The sequence below is a fragment of the Choristoneura fumiferana genome, chromosome 9 (genome assembly GCF_025370935.1).
Source record: "Choristoneura fumiferana chromosome 9, NRCan_CFum_1, whole genome shotgun sequence".
In the NCBI taxonomy this organism is placed as follows: domain Eukaryota; kingdom Metazoa; phylum Arthropoda; class Insecta; order Lepidoptera; family Tortricidae; genus Choristoneura; species Choristoneura fumiferana.
This window is the reverse complement of record NC_133480.1, coordinates 2,622,808-2,644,206: the sequence shown is the minus strand read 5'-3', so window position 1 is coordinate 2,644,206 and position 21,399 is coordinate 2,622,808. Positions and strand designations below refer to the sequence as shown.

Sequence of the window (21,399 nt, the reverse complement as noted above, 5' to 3'; positions counted from 1 at the left end):
AAGCGACACAATTTTTATTTTTTGGCGACTTTAAGAATGTGGTAGAATGTAGGGGTCACCGAAACCAGTAAAATTTTGAAGTGGTCCACGAGAAAAATAAGTTTGGGAACTACTGTCTAACAATAGAAGCCTAAAAGTAGGCTGAAAACTGAATGATATTGAGGAAAGATGACAGTAAAGGGCAACACACACAGAAAGCGTGCGCGTCGGGTCGTGTCCGCCGCGTGAGCCGCGCGGTTCGTTGTATTCACACAGAGAGCGGGTTGGACCCGCGACGGGCCCGCAGCGGCTATCAATGTTGCCAGTTTAGTGACTTAGTCCCTAGAAGTGACGACTTTTGCTTAAATCTTAGCGACCGCAAAAAAGTTTTGACGACAAAAAAGGATTATCTGGCGACTTTTGGAGTACAAATTAAAACAGTTCTAGAACCAATAATAGATACGACATTTTTGTCAACTCTACACAGAATCATACAGTGCCGCGAGATATATGTGGAAAACGACAAACGCGCTTGCGCACCAAGGTCAAACTTTATTTACTTACTTAATTAAATCCAATTTATGTAATGATGGGCGATGGATGACATTTTTAAAAGTGGCTGTTTTTTTTTATCGACAGGAATAAGCTTTACTAGTCAATGGAAAAAAATATCAGATTTTTCTGTAGTACCAATTAATTGAAAAAATAAAATACTTGGATTTTAATCTCGCCAAAATAAACTAGGTACTGCGCATGAATACGGTTTTTAGGGTTCCGTAGCCAAAATGGCAAAAACAACCCTTACAGTTTCGCCATGTCTGTCTGTCTGTCTGTCCGTCCGCGGCTTTGCTCAGGGAATATCAATGCTAGAAAGCTGTACCTAATTTTGCACGGATATATGAGAACCATCCCGACAAAATGGTACAATGATAAATAAAAAAAAAAATTTTTTTTTTGGATACCACCTATACACGTAAAGCAGGGGTTTTTTTTCATCCTACCCTATAGTGTAGGGTCTTTTAAAATTAAAACCATTAGAGGGTTACTAAGACGATTTTCGATTCAGTGATTTGTTTGCGAAATATTCAACTTTAAAGTACAAATCTTCATTGAAATCGAGTTTTAGGGGTTTTTAACTTAAGCTTCAGGGATAAATATTTTTGAGAGTTGGTAACTCTGCGCTCGGCCCGCGCTCTGTTTGTGACGACGGGCGACGGGCGCGGGCCCGCGCACGACCCGTCCCGCGCCCGCGTTCTGTGTGAAGGCGTCCATATACCGCCATGCAAATACACCCGTCGCGGGCCCGCGCCCGCTGTCTGTGTGTGTTGCCCTTAAAGTCTAGGGTATAAATATCTATACAGCCATAGCATCAAATTTATGTATACATCAGCCTTATGGTTAGTATATGAATTTATAACCTTGACTGTACAGTAAACTACTAAGAGATTGATAGGGTCAGTCACACATATATTGTTTAATTTGAATTTAAGCTGTGGATAGGTACCATCAGCCAAATATGTGATTTACCATCCAAAGTTGATAATCGTTTGCACATCATAAAACAATAAAGCCAATAGATGTGTCTTGTCAACTTGAAAGTTCGACTTTAGCAACATATTCATTTGATAGGAACTTGTTTAAAAATTATGATTTTTGAAACTTTTATGTGTATCAATCTTTTTGTAGTTTACTGTTCAGTAACTTTTTTAAATATATTTGTAAGACTAAGGTGGTAGCTGGAGGTGGCAGTTTAAAGCCATTATACCTCATCTCACTTGCAAATTGATAAAGCTTATATTTTTATAAATAAAAATCATTTTTTCGGTAATATTTTTTATTTTATTATCTAATTAATAAATACATTCTTACTCTACAATTAATGATTAATTAGGTCGGATAGTTATGTTTGGATTTGCAATTATTTTATGTAAATTTTGTAGTAAAAAAAAAATTCATGCAATAATATTGTTAATTATTAATTCGATGACAGTAAGTGCCTGTGTCGTGAATATATTCTAATTCATAAATATAATTGTATGTGGCATTGAAATTTGGTCGGCAAAATTAGCTGTTGATTTGTCAAAGAAATTGACTTCTTGACCGTTTAGCCTTATTTGATAATTACCTGCGCTATCATAATCGCATTTACGGCTTAGGATTGTAAAACATACTTTCCCAAAATGCACTTTCTCAAATCGCACACTATCCAGAACGGTCTTTCTTAAACACATCACAGATATTCAATGTGGATTATGTGGGTAAAGTCGCATTTACCATCACTTTCTATCACCATAAGTCTTTAAGGCCAGGATCAGTAATCTATTTACAAGCAGGCACGCCAACCTGTGATCAAAATAAATTATAAAACAAAACACAATTACATTACATTACAATTACGGCATAAGCCGTTTTGTCGTTTCTCGCTCAGTGCGCGTCTCTTTCTTAAATAAGGGTCGACGAGACAGATGCTTTGACCCTTAACCCTTTTTTAACGCGTAGCTTCCAAACCCCAGCAAGGCTACTACGAAATTCGAAAATCGAAGTCTCGCTATCGTATTAAATAATGTGTCGCTGACAATTATATTATTTAACACCAGAGTGAGAGAGACGGTACATACGAACTACAATTTTAGAATTTCGTAGTAGTTTTTCATAGCGTTTGTGAGATTAAAGCTTTAGCCCATGAGGGCGGTTAAAGCGTCGAGGAACTGCGCCCTCTGTGCGGTGGGCAGCGAGATGACAGACGAATCGATGTAGTCCATAGACACCGATACCCCGCTCTTCGCTGCTGCTTGAGAAAACGCCGCGCCAAACAAACTGTAATAGAATAACATGAGTTGTTAATAAAGTTTCTTAGTTATAAATCAGTGGACTGCCGAATTTAACCGACATCTACGCCATAGATAGTGATTTAAACGTTCAAATAAGTGGTTTGCCACTCTAAGGGCCGCCCTGGTGGTCCAGTGGTTTGACCTGTGGCTTGTCAAGCAAAGTATCATGGGTTCAAATCCGAGATCACATCTCTTAGTTTTTCGAAATTCATGTGCGAAATTACATTCCAAAGTTGAATTTAGACGAGTCTATCAATTGGTAGCATGGTGAACCGTTGTGCTGTTCTGAGGATGAACTCTAGTTGAGTTCGAAACGCGTCAGTGTAGTGGTGATGATGCGCTTGGGAGGTTATCGGATCTCTCGCTTGCAATTTGCAGCGGCTTGCCAGCGAGAGATCCGATAACCTCGCATGAGCGAGCGAGAGGTTCGAAACATGAAATCAAAAAAAAATCAAAATCATTTATTCAGTAAATAGGCCGCAATGGGCACTTTTACACGTCATTTTTAAAAACTACCAGCGCTTTCGGAAAGACCATCATTGCCAAGAAGAATGCGCCGCAAGAAACTTGGCAGAAAGTCATTTTTTCAACATAAAATAATTACAAATAAAATACTTAAAAACTACAGTATACAATTAAATAAAGAAAATACAAAAAATAATAATAATAATACAGGGATGCATGGGGTCCCTTAGTTACAAAACTAAACTCTAACTATAATCTACGTTCAGTGGAGTGTAGACTGCTTCCACCGTCATAAATTAAAAAAATAAATAATTATATAATAATAAATTAATTCTGAAATTTACATTTCAGGTCAAGTAACCATTAAACTTTTGGATTCCGAAGGCAAGCTCACGTCTGCCGCCCCCAAAGTTAGCTCACACGAACTCAATCATCACATGGTTTTATGGCCCCAGCTAGAGCACGGATAATAGCGGCGCTGGTATATGGTACACTAGGCACTCACTTGGCGGGCTGCTGCGCGCGCGGCGGCAGTCCCAGCAGCAGGCAGCGCGGGCCGGGGCCGGGCAGCGCGCGCTGGCCACCAGCGCGCGGCACTAGGGGGGGGGGGACACTAGGCACTCACTTGGCGGGCTGCTGCGCGCGCGGCGGCAGTCCCAGCAGCAGGCAGCGCGGGCCGGGGCCGGGCAGCGGCGCGCGCTGGCCACCAGCGCGCGGCACTAGGGGGGGGGGACACTAGGCACTCACTTGGCGGGCTGCTGCGCGCGCGGCGGCAGTCCCAGCAGCAGGCAGCGCGGGCCGGGGCCGGGCAGCGGCGCGCTGGCCACCAGCGCGCGGCACTAGGGGGGGGGGGACACTAGGCACTCACTTGGCGGGCTGCTGCGCGCGCGGCGGCAGTCCCAGCAGCAGGCAGCGCGGGCCGGGGCCGGGCAGCGGCGCGCTGGCCACCAGCGCGCGGCACTAGGGGGGGGGGACACTAGGCACTCACTTGGCGGGCTGCTGCGCGCGCGGCGGCAGTCCCAGCAGCAGGCAGCGCGGGCCGGGCCGGGCAGCGGCGCGCTGGCCACCAGCGCGCGGCACTAGGGGGGGGGGACACTAGGCACTCACTTGGCGGGCTGCTGCGCGCGCGGCGGCAGTCCCAGCAGCAGGCAGCGCGGGCCGGGGCCGGGCAGCGGCGCGCTGGCCACCAGCGCGCGGCACTAGGGGGGGGGGACACTAGGCACTCACTTGGCGGGCTGCTGCGCGCGCGGCGGCAGTCCCAGCAGCAGGCAGCGCGGGCCGGGGCCGGGCAGCGGCGCGCTGGCCACCAGCGCGCGGCACTAGGGGGGGGGACACTAGGCACTCACTTGGCGGGCTGCTGCGCGCGCGGCGGCAGTCCCAGCAGCAGGCAGCGCGGGCCGGGGCCGGGCAGCGGCGCGCTGGCCACCAGCGCGCGGCACTAGGGGGGGGGGGGGACACTAGGCACTCACTTGGCGGGCTGCTGCGCGCGCGGCGGCAGTCCCAGCAGCAGGCAGCGCGGGCCGGGCCGGGCAGCGGCGCGCTGGCCACCAGCGCGCGGCACTAGGGGGGGGGGGACACTAGGCACTCACTTGGCGGGCTGCTGCGCGCGCGGCGGCAGTCCCGCAGCAGCAGGCAGCGCGGGCCGGGGCCGGGCAGCGGCGCGCTGGCCACCAGCGCGCGGCACTAGGGGGGGGGGGGACACTAGGCACTCACTTGGCGGGCTGCTGCGCGCGCGGCGGCAGTCCCAGCAGCAGGCAGCGCGGGCCGGGGCCGGGCAGCGGCGCGCTGGCCACCAGCGCGCGCACTAGGGGGGGGGGGACACTAGGCACTCACTTGGCGGGCTGCTGCGCGCGCGGCGGCAGTCCCAGCAGCAGGCAGCGCGGGCCGGGGCCGGGCAGCGGCGCGCTGGCCACCAGCGCGCGGCACTAGGGGGGGGACACTAGGCACTCACTTGGCGGGCTGCTGCGCGCGCGGCGGCAGTCCCAGCAGCAGGCAGCGCGGGCCGGGGCCGGGCAGCGGCGCGCTGGCCACCAGCGCGCGGCACTAGGGGGGGGACACTAGGCACTCACTTGGCGGGCTGCTGCGCGCGCGGCGGCAGTCCCAGCAGCAGGCAGCGCGGGCCGGGCCGGGCAGCGGCGCGCTGGCCACCAGCGCGCGGCACTAGGGGGGGGGGACACTAGGCACTCACTTGGCGGGCTGCTGCGCGCGCGGCGCAGTCCCAGCAGCAGGCAGCGCGGGCCGGGGCCGGGCAGCGGCGCGCTGGCCACCAGCGCGCGGCACTAGGGGGGGGGGGACACTAGGCACTCACTTGGCGGGCTGCTGCGCGCGCGGCGGCAGTCCCAGCAGCAGGCAGCGCGGGCCGGGGCCGGCAGCGGCGCGCTGGCCACCAGCGCGCGGCACTGGGGGGGGGGGGACACTAGGCACTCACTTGGCGGGCTGCTGCGCGCGCGGCGGCAGTCCCAGCAGCAGGCAGCGCGGGCCGGGGCCGGGCAGCGGCGCGCTGGCCACCAGCGCGCGGCACTAGGGGGGGGGACACTAGGCACTCACTTGGCGGGCTGCTGCGCGCGCGGCGGCAGTCCCAGCAGCAGGCAGCGCGGGCCGGGGCCGGGCAGCGGCGCGCTGGCCACCAGCGCGCGGCACTAGGGGGGGGGGGGACACTAGGCACTCACTTGGCGGGCTGCTGCGCGCGCGGCGGCAGTCCCAGCAGCAGGCAGCGCGGGCCGGGGCCGGGCAGCGGCGCGCTGGCCACCAGCGCGCGGCACTAGGGGGGGGGACACTAGGCACTCACTTGGCGGGCTGCTGCGCGCGCGGCGGCAGTCCCAGCAGCAGGCAGCGCGGGCCGGGGCCGGGCAGCGGCGCGCTGGCCACCAGCGCGCGGCACTAGGGGGGGGGACACTAGGCACTCACTTGGCGGGCTGCTGCGCGCGCGGCGGCAGTCCCAGCAGCAGGCAGCGCGGGCCGGCCGGGCAGCGGCGCGCTGGCCACCAGCGCGCGGCACTAGGGGGGGGGACACTAGGCACTCACTTGGCGGCTGCTGCGCGCGCGGCGGCAGTCCAGCAGCAGGCAGCGCGGGCCGGGGCCGGGCAGCGGCGCGCTGGCCACCAGCGCGCGGCACTAGGGGGGGGGGACACTAGGCACTCACTTGGCGGGCTGCTGCGCGCGCGGCGGCAGTCCCAGCAGCAGGCAGCGCGGCCGGGGCCGGGCAGCGGCGCGCTGGCCACCAGCGCGCGGCACTAGGGGGGGACACTAGGCACTCACTTGGCGGGCTGCTGCGCGCGCGGCGGCAGTCCCAGCAGCAGGCAGCGCGGGCCGGGGCCGGGCAGCGGCGCGCTGGCCACCAGCGCGCGGCACTAGGGGGGGGGACACTAGGCACTCACTTGGCGGGCTGCTGCGCGCGCGGCGGCAGTCCCAGCAGCAGGCAGCCGGGCCGGGGCCGGGCAGCGGCGCGCTGGCCACCAGCGCGCGGCACTAGGGGGGGGGGGACACTAGGCACTCACTTGGCGGGCTGCTGCGCGCGCGGCGGCAGTCCCAGCAGCAGGCAGCGCGGGCCGGGGCCGGGCAGCGGCGCGCTGGCCACCAGCGCGCGGCACTGGGGGGGGGGGACACTAGCACTCACTTGGCGGGCTGCTGCGCGCGCGGCGGCAGCCCCAGCAGCAGGCAGCGCGGGCCGGGGCCGGGCAGCGGCGCGCTGGCCACCAGCGCGCGGCACTAGGGGGGGGGACACTAGGCACTCACTTGGCGGGCTGCTGCGCGCGCGGCGGCAGTCCCAGCAGCAGGCAGCGCGGGCCGGGGCCGGGCAGCGGCGCGCTGGCCACCAGCGCGCGGCACTAGGGGGGGGGACACTAGGCACTCACTTGGCGGGCTGCTGCGCGCGCGGCGGCAGTCCCAGCAGCAGGCAGCGCGGGCCGGGGCCGGGCAGCGGCGCGCTGGCCACCAGCGCGCGGCACTAGGGGGGGGACACTAGGCACTCACTTGGCGGGCTGCTGCGCGCGCGGCGGCAGTCCAGCAGCAGGCAGCGCGGGCCGGGGCCGGGCAGCGGCGCGCTGGCCACCAGCGCGCGGCACTAGGGGGGGGGACACTAGGCACTCACTTGGCGGGCTGCTGCGCGCGCGGCGGCAGTCCCAGCAGCAGCAGCGCGGGCCGGGGCCGGGCAGCGGCGCGCTGGCCACCAGCGCGCGGCACTAGGGGGGGGGACACTAGGCACTCACTTGGCGGGCTGCTGCGCCGCGCGGCGGCAGTCCCAGCAGCAGGCAGCGCGGGCCGCGGGCCGGGCAGCGGCGCGCTGGCCACCAGCGCGCGGCACTAGGGGGGGGGGACACTAGCACTCACTTGGCGGGCTGCTGCGCGCGCGGCGGCAGTCCCAGCAGCAGGCAGCGCGGGCCGGGGCCGGGCAGCGGCGCGCTGGCCACCAGCGCGCGGCACTAGGGGGGGGGGGACACTAGGCACTCACTTGGCGGGCTGCTGCGCGCGCGGCGGCAGTCCCAGCAGCAGCAGCGCGGCCGGGGCCGGCAGCGGCGCGCTGGCCACCAGCGCGCGGCACTGGGGGGGGGGGACACTAGGCACTCACTTGGCGGGCTGCTGCGCGCGCGGCGGCAGTCCCAGCAGCAGGCAGCGCGCGGCCGGGGCCGGGCAGCGGCGCGCTGGCCACCAGCGCGCGGCACTAGGGGGGGGGGACACTAGCACTCACTTGGCGGGCTGCTGCGCGCGCGGCGGCAGTCCCAGCAGCAGGCAGCGCGGGCCGGGCCGGGCAGCGGCGCGCTGGCCACCAGCGCGCGGCACTAGGGGGGGACACTAGGCACTCACTTGGCGGGCTGCTGCGCGCGCGGCGGCAGTCCAGCAGCAGGCAGCGCGGGCCGGGGCGGGCAGCGGCGCGCTGGCCACCACCAAGCAGCACGCAAGCGTTGCCGACATCAAATATACAGCACTATTAGAACTTAGAGTTCTACTGGTGATCCATAAAGGTGTCAAGAAAGATATTTACTTATAAAATGATTAAACCGTTATTATACAGCTAAAGCTGTACTAAGTTTTTATAAATACTCCGTGTAAACTTAAAGCTTTAAAACAGAATATTTGAACTCCACTTTAAAACCCTATGCATTTTTGACACTTCAATCTAATGTTATCCTTCAAGCTGCATAGAGGCTGTATTTTGCATGTGATCACTTACTTACTACAGCTATAAGTTATAAAATGGTATCACTTTATACTTGTTCTGTATAATGGTATATTAAAACTACTTCTAAAGCTTAATTAATGCGTAACTGTACACTCTTGTCAGTGTAATAGTTTCATAACTTCTGTCAAATATGATTTTTATAGAACTATAATAATAAATGAATTCTGTAATACAGCTTTAATCTGTATTACTGACATGCTGTATAATGTATTTGCTGAAAACTGATGTACAGCCTATATAATAAAAATATTATATTATAACGGCTATTAAAAGGGTAAAAGCTGTGAAATGGAATCCAGAAAGTGCGTAGTAAAACCACGGAATCTATAATACTCTCCAGATATCTTTTACGCTGTATAAAATCGGTCGCCATTTTCGAACAAATAACAATAAAAGAAAATATGACTTCTTACATTATTTTGAGTATTGCTGAAGTTATAGTTATGATTTTCAGATAATAAATCAAAAGTGATACCTGTTGTACAGTATTATTTAACAATCTTATGATTCTAACCTCAAAACCATAAACTTATTACTTGTTTTGGTAATATTCCTCGTGAATTCTTCAGTATTTCGCGGGCGCGTGAATATTTTCCACAAAACTATGCACTATTTCCCAGTAAAAATAAATCGGCACGTTGAATCTACAATTATCACTACCTAAAGTCCAACATTTATTCTTGACTTATAACTTCACAGTAAATTGGCGGCCACCATTATCATAACTGAAAGAATAAGCGGTTGTTTTCAAAAATTTCACATTGTAATTCTCATAAAAAACCAATGAAGAACTTTTATCTTTTTAAGAAACTTATAAGAGAATAACTATATGCCTATGGTTTTCTTCAACATCAACTACAGCTCTTCTACAGCTATAGTACAGCCTATTTTTTAGCTATACAGCGACTATACAGCTATAATAACGCATAAGGCTGTATAACAAGGGCCCAATTTTTACTTATAGAGGTTGTATAAGCGCTTATACAGCCCTTGTACAGCCTCACTATATAGCCTGTGGAATACAATAAAACTAAAATACAGCTTCTATACAGCCTGTCGTGCTGCTTGGGCAGCGGCGCGGCACTAGGGGGGGGGGACACTAGGCACTCACTTGGCGGGCTGCTGCGCGCGCGGCGGCAGTCCCAGCAGCAGGCAGCGCGGGCCGGGCCGGGCAGCGGCGCGCTGGCCACCACGCGCGCGGCACTAGGGGGGGGACACTAGGCACTCACTTGGCGGGCTGCTGCGCGCGCGGCGGCAGTCCCAGCAGCAGGCAGCGCGGGCCGGGCCGGGCAGCGGCGCGCTGGCCACCAGCGCGCGGCACTTGGCCGCCGCCGCCCCAGCGCGCCGCCAGCCCAGCCACAGGGGGGACGACACCGCCCACGCGTCTGGCGTACCCTGGGGGGATAACATTGTTAAAAATGCTACCTAATAAGTTTTTTGTCACTTGTAACACTACTTGCGGCTCGTGAAAATGTGTGACGTAATTGTGGCCGGCTCCCTAGCGCCATCTAGCGGTTACCTCGTGCACTATGAAGTAAGTGAACGGTCCAGCGAGGTGCAGCGCGCGCGCAGCCAAAGTAGCGTTGACGAGTCGCGCGACGCACTCTAACGAGCGCTGGGCCGCGGCGATCCCGATGCGGAGGCTCTCGTTATCGCCCTCTATTTCTAGGGCTGATAGGGCCAGCTGGAAGCCTTCTGATCTTGGGATTGTTTCCTGTAAAATGGAGGTAGATTGTTAAAAGTTGTTGTTGAGACTGACTGAAGCAGCATGATAAATACGAACGCTTCCTAGAAAATAGGGCGGCGCAGCGCGTGCGAGGCGCGGGTCACGTCGCGCAGCCCCCCCCTCCCCCAGCAGTACTCACGTGGTGCAGCAGCGCCCCCACGGCATACACCAGGTCGAGCGCGGGGCGCGGCGGGGCGGGCGGGCGGCGCAGCGCGTGCGAGGCGCGGGTCACGCCGCGCAGCCCCCCCCCCCCAGCAGTACTCACGTGGTGCAGCAGCGCCCCCACGGCATACACCAGGTCGAGCGCGGGGCGCGGCGGGGCGGGCGGGCGCGCAGCGCGTGCGAGGCGCGGGTCACGCCGCGCAGCCCGAGCCGCTCGCCCGCCGCGCGCTCCAGGGCCTCCAGCAGCCCGCGCCGCAGCTCCACGTCCATGGAGCGGTACGACTGACGCGCCTGCTGGAGGGGGAAGCTGGAATGCAAACGAGAACATAATAATCTTCAATTCGGCATCATCATCATCTTTGTACGTCCCACTGCTGGGTTTCTTCTCATAATGAGAAGGCTCGGGCGTAGTTTCCATGCGGGTCAATCATTCGCGATAGACTTTTATATTCCTTAAAAACGAATTAATGTTTATGACCGGTTTAAAAAAAAAAGTATAACAAAATGTTCTATCAGAACACATTTTTAATTTTCATTCAATTTTTATGGAACAATCGAGAAAAACTAACAAAAATGCAACGTTGCCAGCTCAGCAGGAATAAACGCTCTTAAGCCCGGCTGCACATCCCCAACTATTTGGAGCTTACAGAGTCGGAAGGGTTCTTTGATCCTGTGCGGTTACAGGATAGTAACTGACCCCATGTCTGCCAGCAGCTGTCGCAGGCGGGCGGCGCCGGCCAGCGAGTGCAGCTGGAGGTGGGGCCCCACTGCGGGCGAGTGCCGCAGCGCCGCCTCCAGCGACCAGCTGCGGTACAGCGGCAGGCACACGTCTTGCTCCAGCACTATCTCCGCTGCCTGGAAAGAGTTATGTTACAATAGGGTTGCGTGGCACCACTGCACTGGCCTGTTCGTGTCTGGCTAATCCACTAGCCCAGGGGCCACAAATTAGTTTGTTCACGGGTCCAGATTTTTAATTTTTTTTTTTTATTCGACTGGATGGCAAACGAGCAAGTGGGTCTCCTGATGGTAAGAGATCACCATCGCCCATAGACACCAGCAACACCAGGGGGATGGCAGATGCGTTGCCAACCTAGAAGCCTAAGATGGGATACCTCAAGTGCCAGTAATTTCACCGGTGTCTTACTCTCCACGCCGAAACACAACAGTGCAAGCATTGCTGCTTCACGGCAGGATTAGCGAGCAAGATGGTGGTAGCAATTCGGGCGGACCTTACACAAGGTCCTACCACCTGTCATCATCATCGCGGTCCAGTCGTTCGTTGTCGAATTGAAGGCAACTAAGACAACTTATTTACTTACTTTGTACTTAACACAACTTTTATTTATGTAACCTTTTTGTTTTTCCTTTTTGTACAATAAAGAGTATAAACAAACAAACAAACAATTAAAGCGCGGGATACGTTTTATTAAACTACATCTCAGTAATACAATAGAAGTTACCGTTTACTTAAGGTCCGCACACATTTGGTAACCCCTGTCACTAGCCTGTCCGAATCTGGCTAACTAATCTTTTGGCCTGTTCGAGTCTGGGCCTGCCTAAAGATCCCAGCCCATTAAAGCCACTCGGCACCGCCTCGTCGTTTGGCGACCACTCGTTGTCGACAGATTTTGCAAGGGACGAGGTCGCAAAGCAAAAAGATGGGAGGAAGAATTGAGGTTGACTATAGGACCCCAATGGATAAGGATGGCGGCAGACAGAAAGCTGTAGAAGGAATTGGACTTGCCAATAGGCACACTGAAATTGAAATAAGAGACATTTTCTGATGATTTTAGTGCAGATTTTGATTGTTTATTTTATTTTATTTTTTTTTGGATTTTAAATGTTTTGTAAATTTCGGGAAATAAAGGCTTTATTTATAATAACGAATATTCGGTATTCGGCAGGTTTACCGAATATTCGTATTCGGCCGAATATTCGGTTAAATAACCGAATGTTCGGAAGTGGTACTAAAACTTTTTACTATATTGAGCCATGTCTGAGTTGATGTTAAGGGCTACCATCCATTGATTAGTGTTAACTGGCGGTTAGGTGTGATGCCGTCTCTATTTGTTTTGTTGTAATGACGGAGACGCATCACATTTAACCGTCGGTTAACGCTAATAATGAATGGTGAAACAGCCGCTGTGTATTTTTATGAGGTACAGTAAGGCTTTATGTTATGTTAAAAGAAACTCATTAAAAGAAGCTTTTGAAATAAATAATAACCAAAACAAATGTTGTCAACATACCAGAATTGACCATTTGAAATGGGGATGGACGGGTCATATGTTGCGTTGCAAAGCAGACAAATGGAGTAAGCAGGTAACACTCTGGTACCAACAGATGGAAACAGACAATGGGGGCATCCAATAAGAAGATGGGAGGATGATTTCCGCCTAACCCTGGGACCATACTGGACCAGAGTTGCAGCTGACAGAGTCCAATGGAGGCAGTTGGAGGAGGCCCATGTCAAAAGACACACTGAACTGAGGGATATTTTATGATAATCAATAACATACACAAAAATAGAAAACTACCTTTTTACTAGATGATGCAAGAACAACATTGGGTACAGCAGGGGTAGCGGGCGGGATATTCGTATTTGGTGAAACCAATGTTCGGCCCATCTCTAATTATTATTTACATGGACGCACGACCCGACCCGCTCCCGCCGTTGGTGTGATGGCGTCCATATACCGCCATGTAAATACGCCCGTCGCGGGCCAGCGCACGACCCGCACGTCGTCTGTGTGTGTTGGCCTTAAGTATGGCCTATCTACTGAGTCTGGCCAATCGGCTAGCCTGTCTGAGTTTCACAAAGCCACACTTGTAACAATTAATATCGAAGGAAACTCAATCCCCTTTGCGTATGTTCTGTAGTGTTTGTGTTTACGACTCACGTGGTCCGTGTGCGTGTTGGCGCGCAATATGTTGCCGGCGTCCAGCAGGCTGGCGGCGGCGCCTCGCGCGGCCCAGGCCTCGTGCGCGGCGCCCGCCACCGCCGCCGCCCAGCCCGCGCCCAGCCCCAGCCGGGACACCAGCCAGCATACATCCAGCGCTACCAGCGCGCTCTGCAAATTTTAACATTATCGCAAAATATTTCTTCATACTAAAGGAGTTGTATCATGACTCATGAAAAAGGTTGAAAAACACTGCCCTAAAGGTATAATGTCTGTGATGAACACATTCATAAGTCTTTAACTATACATACTTTGTTTTTGTTTAAGCACAAGTACGCCTTTGCAACCATTTTAACCTCATCAGAGGACTGCCAAAATTCATAGCACTCCTCCCAAATTCCCTACCTACAAATAAGTGCTTCAGAAACTTGTTTTGGTCATCAAGCCAGTACTCACAGGTTTCCCAAAGTACGAGAACTGTGTATAGTTGAACATGAGCGTGTCCCTGCGCTCCTCCCAGGCGCGGCGCGCCCGCCGGCGCTCCACCATCGCTTCCAGGGCTTCCCTGCCGCCCTCTGAGGGCTCCTCCTGCCACAATCATTTAGATGCTGAAATTATACTCAAACAAGGAGAGAGGGCCATCTTATACAATTTTTTTTTATCATGGGCATTCAAGGCTTTCGGAAGTAAAAGAAATGGGAGTGTTATAAAAGAGATAAATCTTTAAAGGTGCTTGACCCCTTTTGTATGCTGAATGTAAAAAAAAACCTGCAGCCTTCTTTATTTCAAATAATACCGGGTGTGGCCTGTAATATGAGCAAAAAATTAAAACATAGATTATACTCCTCAAACTGAACAACATTAGTTAAGCGACTTTTAAAAATAATTTTTATTTTTATTTTTATGACACTTTTAAGTTTATTCGAAGAAGCAATGTAAAGCAAAATGCTTGATGTTTGTAGCGTGACAGCGACGTCAGATGTGTTCTAGGATGGCGTACATTGATGGCAGTATTTAATTTGTATGAAAAAAGGAAAACTCAAAGATTCCATTATTTTTAAAAGTTGCTGAACTAATGTTGTTCAGTTTAACGAGAATGATCTATGTTTTAATTTTTACTCGTATTACAGGCCACACCCGGTATAAATAATGCTTAAGATAACAATACAAAAAGATAGCTTTAAATCTTGGGACTATTGCGGGACAAGGCATACGAAAGCTTAAGGTGGCTCTATATTAATTCCCTACCTCATCCTCGTCTTCATCATCTCTAAAGATGTCTTCAAAGTCAGGAATCTTCTCTTCTTCGTCTTTGTAGACCATCCTCACCTGAAATACATTAACTCTGTTTTCTGTACTGTACTTCAACAGCACCAATAACACAACACAACAAAAAAAGAAAGAAAGAAAAGAAAGAAATTTCTTTCTTTCTAACACAACACAACAAAGAGTGCATAAAATATCAGATACAACTCTATTTCTGGGCTTGGTAGGATGTCTGATATTTTTGCATGCTCTGCTGTGGCAGATATTAATACCGCACAGTCACAGTAAAAATTCATTGTATTATACATATTGTAACTATTTTATTTATCTTCACTTGATGACTTTATGACTTCAAAAAGGAAGTTATCAATTTGGTTTTTTTTTTCTATTTACTAACCTGTCCTTCACTGTAGACATTGCAAATGTGTGAAGGCTTGTGACAATCCAGCACGAAGAACACAACATCTTCTTCCGGCTGCAGTATATCCACGAGGTCAATGGTCCCTCCACAGTTCACTAAGCACACATACTTTATCTCATCGTTGTTCTCATCATAAGCTTGCTTCAACTCCGATATACCCCCCACAGGGACCAAAGTATACGAAATATTGTCACATTTAAACAACCCTTGCAGTATTTTGCACGTACATATCGCGTCAACGTCGTAGTGGACTAATAATAACACCCGCTGAAAGGAATTCCAAGTTTTACACAATGAAAGTCCATCGTAAACATGACATGTAAACATTCTTACTTACGGATCCCAAAAGCACGTTATAAAAGTCGTTCTTCAGGTTTTCTACAAACATTTTCAGACTTCATAGATGTGAAGTGATTATTTTTAAGAATTCATGTTTGAATTGTGATTTTTAAGTTGATTATGCTTTTTTTACCGTTATCACTGAACAAAAACATGTACATTGACCTAACACCTGTCGATCTGTCAGTAGCGCTTTTCGCGCCAAATTGCTTTATGCGTTCGGAAATTGCTTTGATAGAAAATAGTTTCAAATTCGTAAGTACAACTTTTTCTTCTTAACACGCGGAAATTATACCTACATTCTACCTACATTCCCTGTAAGTATATGGCAACCGGTACTATTATAAAAAAATTATAATTGACTAACTTCAAAAAAGGAGGCAAGAAGTTAGCTATAGGCGAATATAGAGAGGGGGCCGGGTGGGCCGTGCCCACCCCAATATAGTATAGTGCCCACCCCAGGATGTTGGGCTACCGATTAAAAATTCCATAATACTGATATCTTCACACAAAAATCCAGGCCAGGCCCCTCCTGAAAAATAATCCTATAGGTACCTATAGATACGCCAATGGGGCAGTTGTGTTCTCAGATGAATGTCGTGTTCTGTGTTAAATATTATACGAAACAAGAAATGTACCAATACAAAAAAATATGCCATACCTACGTTTAAAAATTAAGTATAGTAACGTTACCGTGTCGTACTATCCCGTGAGTATCTCTTATTAGTCTGTGCTACCGTCCAAGGAATTTTAAGCTAATTTAGAATCCACTAGCTTTCGCCCGCGGGGAATTCGGTTATCGCGCGCTGTTCCCTCGGGAACTGCGCATTTTTCCGGGATAAAAGTAGCCTATGTCACTCTCTGGCCCATAAACTATGCCAAAAATCACGTCGATCCGTTTCGACGTGAAAGACGGACAAACATACAAACACACACACTTTCACATTTATAATATTAGTATGGATTATGCACTATACAAGACTAACTATGATCTCTGATTATACTATGATTAGTAATACAGATGCATAATGTAAGTAACTATTATTAAAGAATGATGTGTTGTAATGTAGCGGCGCGCGCTCAGTTGGGTAGGTACAGTCATGTGCAAAGATATCGACACGACCAAAGTTACAAAAATACGTCTACACGACATAAAATGAAGGATATTGTAACGTCTAAAGTCTTAAATCAAGTTTAGCTCGACATGTTTCGGGCTAAATCGTAGGCCGCAACACCGCTCTGTAGGTACCCTTAGTGTAAGTTTTCGGTTACAAAATACGTCTCGATCGCGTTCGCGTTAAAATCTCAATTTGTATGGAAACACGAACAGCGCCTCTAGCGGAACGTTTGCGATGTTCGTGTTTCCATACAAATTGAGATTTTAACGCGAACTCGATCGTGACGTATTTTGTAACCGAAAACTTACACTAAGGGTACTGCTCACCGCGACTTTATCGCACTCTTTTTTGGTTTGTTTTCATGTTGAAAATATGTATACACGACCTTAATGTTAAGTACTTAAAGTCATGTACGTATACATATTTTTGTAACTTTGGCCGTGTCGATATCTTTGCACTTGACTGTACAAATTGTGGTCACCTAGTAATATTAATTTTTGAAGCTCAGGGTCGAGTCGAGGTCGTAGGTATTTTTTTTGTCATCAGTCATAGTTATTGGCATTGGCAGTCTGATGAGGTTTTAATGAGGAATTATAAAATGCACATATGCAAGTAAACTAAAAATATGTTTGATCTTTTTAATTTTAGTCTTACATTAGATCAGAAATACAACATTGTACAAATTATTTCTTATACAACTATTTACATAAGACACGCCAGCGATAGTGAGTAAAAACATCACAAACTAAGCTGTTTTTTGTCGATTCCTTTCAACATGATGATGAGCTATTGCGTACGCAATCGTGTCAGGCCTCACAAGATTCGAAGTCAATGCTCGATGGTAAGATTTAATCAAAGACGCATCAGTCTCATCGGGATACAAATAGTCATTCAGCTGGTAACAAAGGCGATCTTCGGGACAATCCAGAGCTCTTAGACAGCCCGCATACTCTGACCAGATAAGCTTCCGCCATTTTACATCGTGCCGTTGGGCAAGAGGCACCAACACGCACGCAGCGAAAGTATAATCCCCGTAACTAACCGACTGAAACTGCTCCAAGAACTGCGTGTAGAAACCCTGGAAATTACTCAAACCAGTGAGCTGATGATCGAAGTTGAATTCGTTACTCTTCCTAAACAAAATCTTAGTACATTTCTGGAGCAAAATTTTAATTTTTGGATCCAAAAACAACGAGTTGTCGCACAGGAATACGCACATCAGTCGGCAGAATCTATCTGTAACATTTATGTCTTTCAGAAGATCTGGGAAACAATATTCATTGAATAAAATCCACTCTAAACTGCTCCTGATGATGAACTCCTTTACTGCTGTCTGCTCCTTTGTTTCAATCACGTGTGCTCCAATTATTCTAGGTGCAGCTGGCTCTTGACTTCTACTGTATAGATTTAAAATCGGCAAATACATCCAGTCTCTCGGTAAAATTGGTTCCTGCCATTTTCTAAGCACAATATTGGCACCAGTGTCCCTGTAATTTAGGTTAACTACTGTGCTGTAACACAATTTGATCTCTTCTATTGATGTTAGTGCTTTCGAGAACCCATCAGCATCAGACAAAGAAACTAAATTCATTAATCTCTCTGCTGTAAACCATTGCTTGTTAAACACAATGTTATTGAACATAAACTCCAGTTCTTCCCTTTTGTCTGCTCTCAAAATGTAGCATAGTTTATTTGCTACAGAATACAGCAAGTCTTTTTTAGATTCTGGAATATCAATTTTCACTGCTACTTTTATAATACTGGTCACAAGATCGGTTTCTGTTCTTGTAAACCAATTGTCACTCAGACTAGGTAATTTTGCAGCCAGCTTTTCAATGTATGGTTCAAGTTTTTCGACAAAACTTAGCAATATATTGGCATCATTAAAAAGTTCCAGGACTTTGAATAGAGATGCTAAAAATGGCACCGGTGATACTGTATTCAGAATGGGCAAGGTTTTCAATTGCGCCTCTACAACTGATGAGCCCAGAGTCATCAAATTCTTAGTGAAGTGTAGATTTTTGATTTCTATACCGGATAATAGGTTAGAACAAGCTTCAAGGTGTGAAATTATCTTCAAAAATCCTGATGAATTCGTTAGTTTCGTTAGGGAATCCTTCAGAAATCCGAGTTCAATTTGATCTACTAGTATAATTGTTTTGCAGCAGTCTAAAATGGAGCAGACTAGGCGCAAATGTCCACAAGTATAACTTTCGCACATGGATACCTGAGCTAGCCACTTTCGTGCCCCTTCTCTCAACAGGATATACAGCTGTTCCTTATTACTGTCTAAAACTACTGTGTTTCTCAAGATCTTGCTGGCAAATTGCAAAACGACAGCCGCATGTGTGGCGTTCAATACAGACGTATTAACAAACACGTCGGTATTTTGAATGTGTGTGTACAATGTCGAGAGTATGATCGGAAACATTGAGATAGCTTCTTCAATAGCTAGCTTGTATTGAAGCAAATTAGACATGACACAAAATGCTTCTATTTGTATGCGTAGAGCGTTAGTGGTGTTTGCAACTGTACTTATGTGTTGCATCACAGGGTCTAGAAAAGAGTACTTTTTCAGCAATATTTCTCCAATTTCTTTTGTCTGTAAAGATAGGATTCTAATTAACCTCATTGCTGGAATCTGCATTGGTTGAATATTGTATTTCGAAACCACTTCTTTAATGCTGTTCATTAAATATTCCTTTTCTACTATCTTCATTGATGTTTCAGGTGAATCTCTTGCCAATCTCGTCAAAATTTGCAAAGAGTATTGAATGCAATTGACATTAGCATTTATATTCTGCAAAATATACTGTATTCTGGTAAGAATATCAGTTCTTAGCAACGCTGCTATTATATCTACTTCAGCTAAGTGATAGTCTTTTAGTTCAGATTCTTTTGACTCCAACTCCTCAATTTCAGATTTGTCATTTTCTAGACAAGGTTGTTGGGTGCCTGCCTCAAAGCCCAGCAGAGCATCTAAACTGGCTTCGTCAATCTTGTTGTACACTAAATTCCTTAAAGCTTTTAATGATGCTTCTAAAATAGCTTCGGCTTTATCATCTAAAGCAAATCTTATGACAAACAGTATTTTACTTAGAGGAATTTCAATAACACCTTCGTATGTCCCTGCAGTGTAATATTCCAAGATTCCTGCTATAGTAGTCAAGGCAAAGACTCTTTGTTGGGAAATTGTGGAACGAGTCAGTTCAAACAATTCTGTCAACGTATAACCAGGACGATGTGGTTCATCTCCGTGGTGAAAAAGGCTTTTTGTTTCCTCTGTATACGGAATTGTGTAAGGTAACAGATAACCTTTAAAGTCAAATCGGGCTTCATATGGTTTGTCTGGTGTGATTGTGTTACTTTCTTCAATACCTTTCATCCATTCAAGTTTGTCCTTTTCTAAAGAATCAAAGTGAAGCCATTGGTTGACATTGGGGTGTGATAATATGTCATTTTCATAAAGTTCATTACTATCTGAAACCTTTCTCTCATCAGTGTTTGTTAGTTTTTGGTTCTTTGGGTTCTTATTGTCCATCGGGTTTGTAATGTCATTTTTTCTCTTGGATTTTAAAAATTTAATCAGATTAGGATCTAAATCAGTAAGCAGCTTTTGCTGTTCTTCTAATATTTCATTTTGTGACATTTTACTTAGTAAATTAACATTTTCACTGTGTATAACATCTGCATCATGTGATTTTACAATGTAACTTTTATTAGGAAGATTTGTTAATTGTTGCTCCGAGTCTATGGTCATATTGTTACTTGATGATTGATCCACTTCCATTTCAACAGATTTTTCTAGTCTATTTTGTTCAACATATAAAGCATGAATGCTTTTTGATCCAGATGCAATAGTGACATCACATTTGACAGCAACAGGGAACCCTTTTTCAGGCATAGATGTAAACCCAATGTCTAAATTTACATTTGTATTTCTCTCAACAATATTACTCATTACTGATGGTATTATTTTAGGATAATATACCTTATCATCATCTATTTCTGTTTCCGTTGTCTCCTCTTGAACATTCTTCTCCAAAATATCTCCCATAACGAAACCAGTACTGCTTTCAAAGCGGACTGTTTTCTCATTTTTGAGGCCTTTACATTGTGCGTATTTTGATGGCTTACGAGTAGATGTCTTTGGAAACTTTGAGGCTGGAGGTTTAAGGTTTTCTGCAGAAGCTTGTGATCTTAGATTTGTCACCTGGGCTGCTGGACGAAGGTTCGCATCTTTGTTCTTTTCGCGAAGATATTCTTCTTGCATTCGCAGGATATCTTCCTCTCCTTCGTGTGGGCTCGGACGTTTCAGCATAATAAACACTTGTAGTAGCTTGTCATAAGATAATTTAATTGTTTTAATACAGTAATTGAAAGAAAATTGCAGAAAAAACAAACTTTGCCTGATGGAGTGCAGAGGTTGTTTTGATAAAATGATTGCATGAATGACCGATCGTCACACTTCACTCACAGACTACCAGTGTTGCCGACGACTTGGACCCTGATATCGCCATTTTTCACAGCTTCTTGAGTAGCCTAATATAGCCAAATTTGAACTGAGTTCGCCTAAAAAAGTAGCCTATGTGTTATTCCAGATCAAGCTTTAAGATTAGTAAGATATGCAAAATATTAGAACGGAACCCTACACTGCGCTTGGTGCGTTTTAATGTTAATTTCGAAGTTATTTTTAATTATTTTTTTATTAATTCATCCACTCTTTTCTTTTTGATCACACTTAAACTCTACATTTTGCGTGGAAGGTATTTTTTTTTCTTGTGCTTATGTCAATTTGTGGTGTGATTCTTTCGTTAAAATACTATAAGGACCTTATCCTTCAAGTAGCCTAAAAGGCGACCAGTCGATATCAGAATTTTACGTCGCCGATTTCCAACCCGAGTAGCCTAATTGACGACAAATTGCCTGCGTTGGCAACACTGCAGACTACTACGTCCATACTCCTATGAGTATTCACCAGTAGCGCTACTACAAAACACGAAGCTCGAAGTT

The 21,399-nt window shown here is 48.7% G+C and overlaps 2 protein-coding genes across 2 annotated transcripts; both read right to left on the bottom strand.

Moving 5' to 3' along the window:
- Positions 1 to 124: 124 nt before the first annotated feature.
- On the bottom strand, positions 125 to 15,574 carry Cdc45 (cell division cycle protein 45). The gene is made up of 12 exons (XM_074091886.1): positions 15,267 to 15,574; positions 14,906 to 15,196; positions 14,491 to 14,571; positions 13,699 to 13,830; positions 13,243 to 13,413; positions 11,040 to 11,197; positions 10,552 to 10,649; positions 10,320 to 10,423; positions 9,974 to 10,168; positions 9,776 to 9,849; positions 6,773 to 6,886; positions 125 to 2,796 (listed from the first exon to the last, which is right to left on the bottom strand). Exons 1-12 carry the CDS (start codon positions 15,315 to 15,317, stop codon positions 2,655 to 2,657), a joined length of 1,611 nt encoding a protein of 536 aa, XP_073947987.1. The 5' UTR covers positions 15,318 to 15,574; the 3' UTR covers positions 125 to 2,654.
- A 1,436-nt stretch (positions 15,575 to 17,010) lies between these two features.
- LOC141430963 (RNA polymerase II-associated protein 1) lies at positions 17,011 to 21,164 on the bottom strand. Its single transcript, XM_074091869.1, has one exon. It carries the CDS (start codon positions 20,705 to 20,707, stop codon positions 17,132 to 17,134), a length of 3,576 nt encoding a protein of 1,191 aa, XP_073947970.1. The 5' UTR covers positions 20,708 to 21,164; the 3' UTR covers positions 17,011 to 17,131.
- Between the last annotated feature and the right edge of the window lie 235 nt (positions 21,165 to 21,399).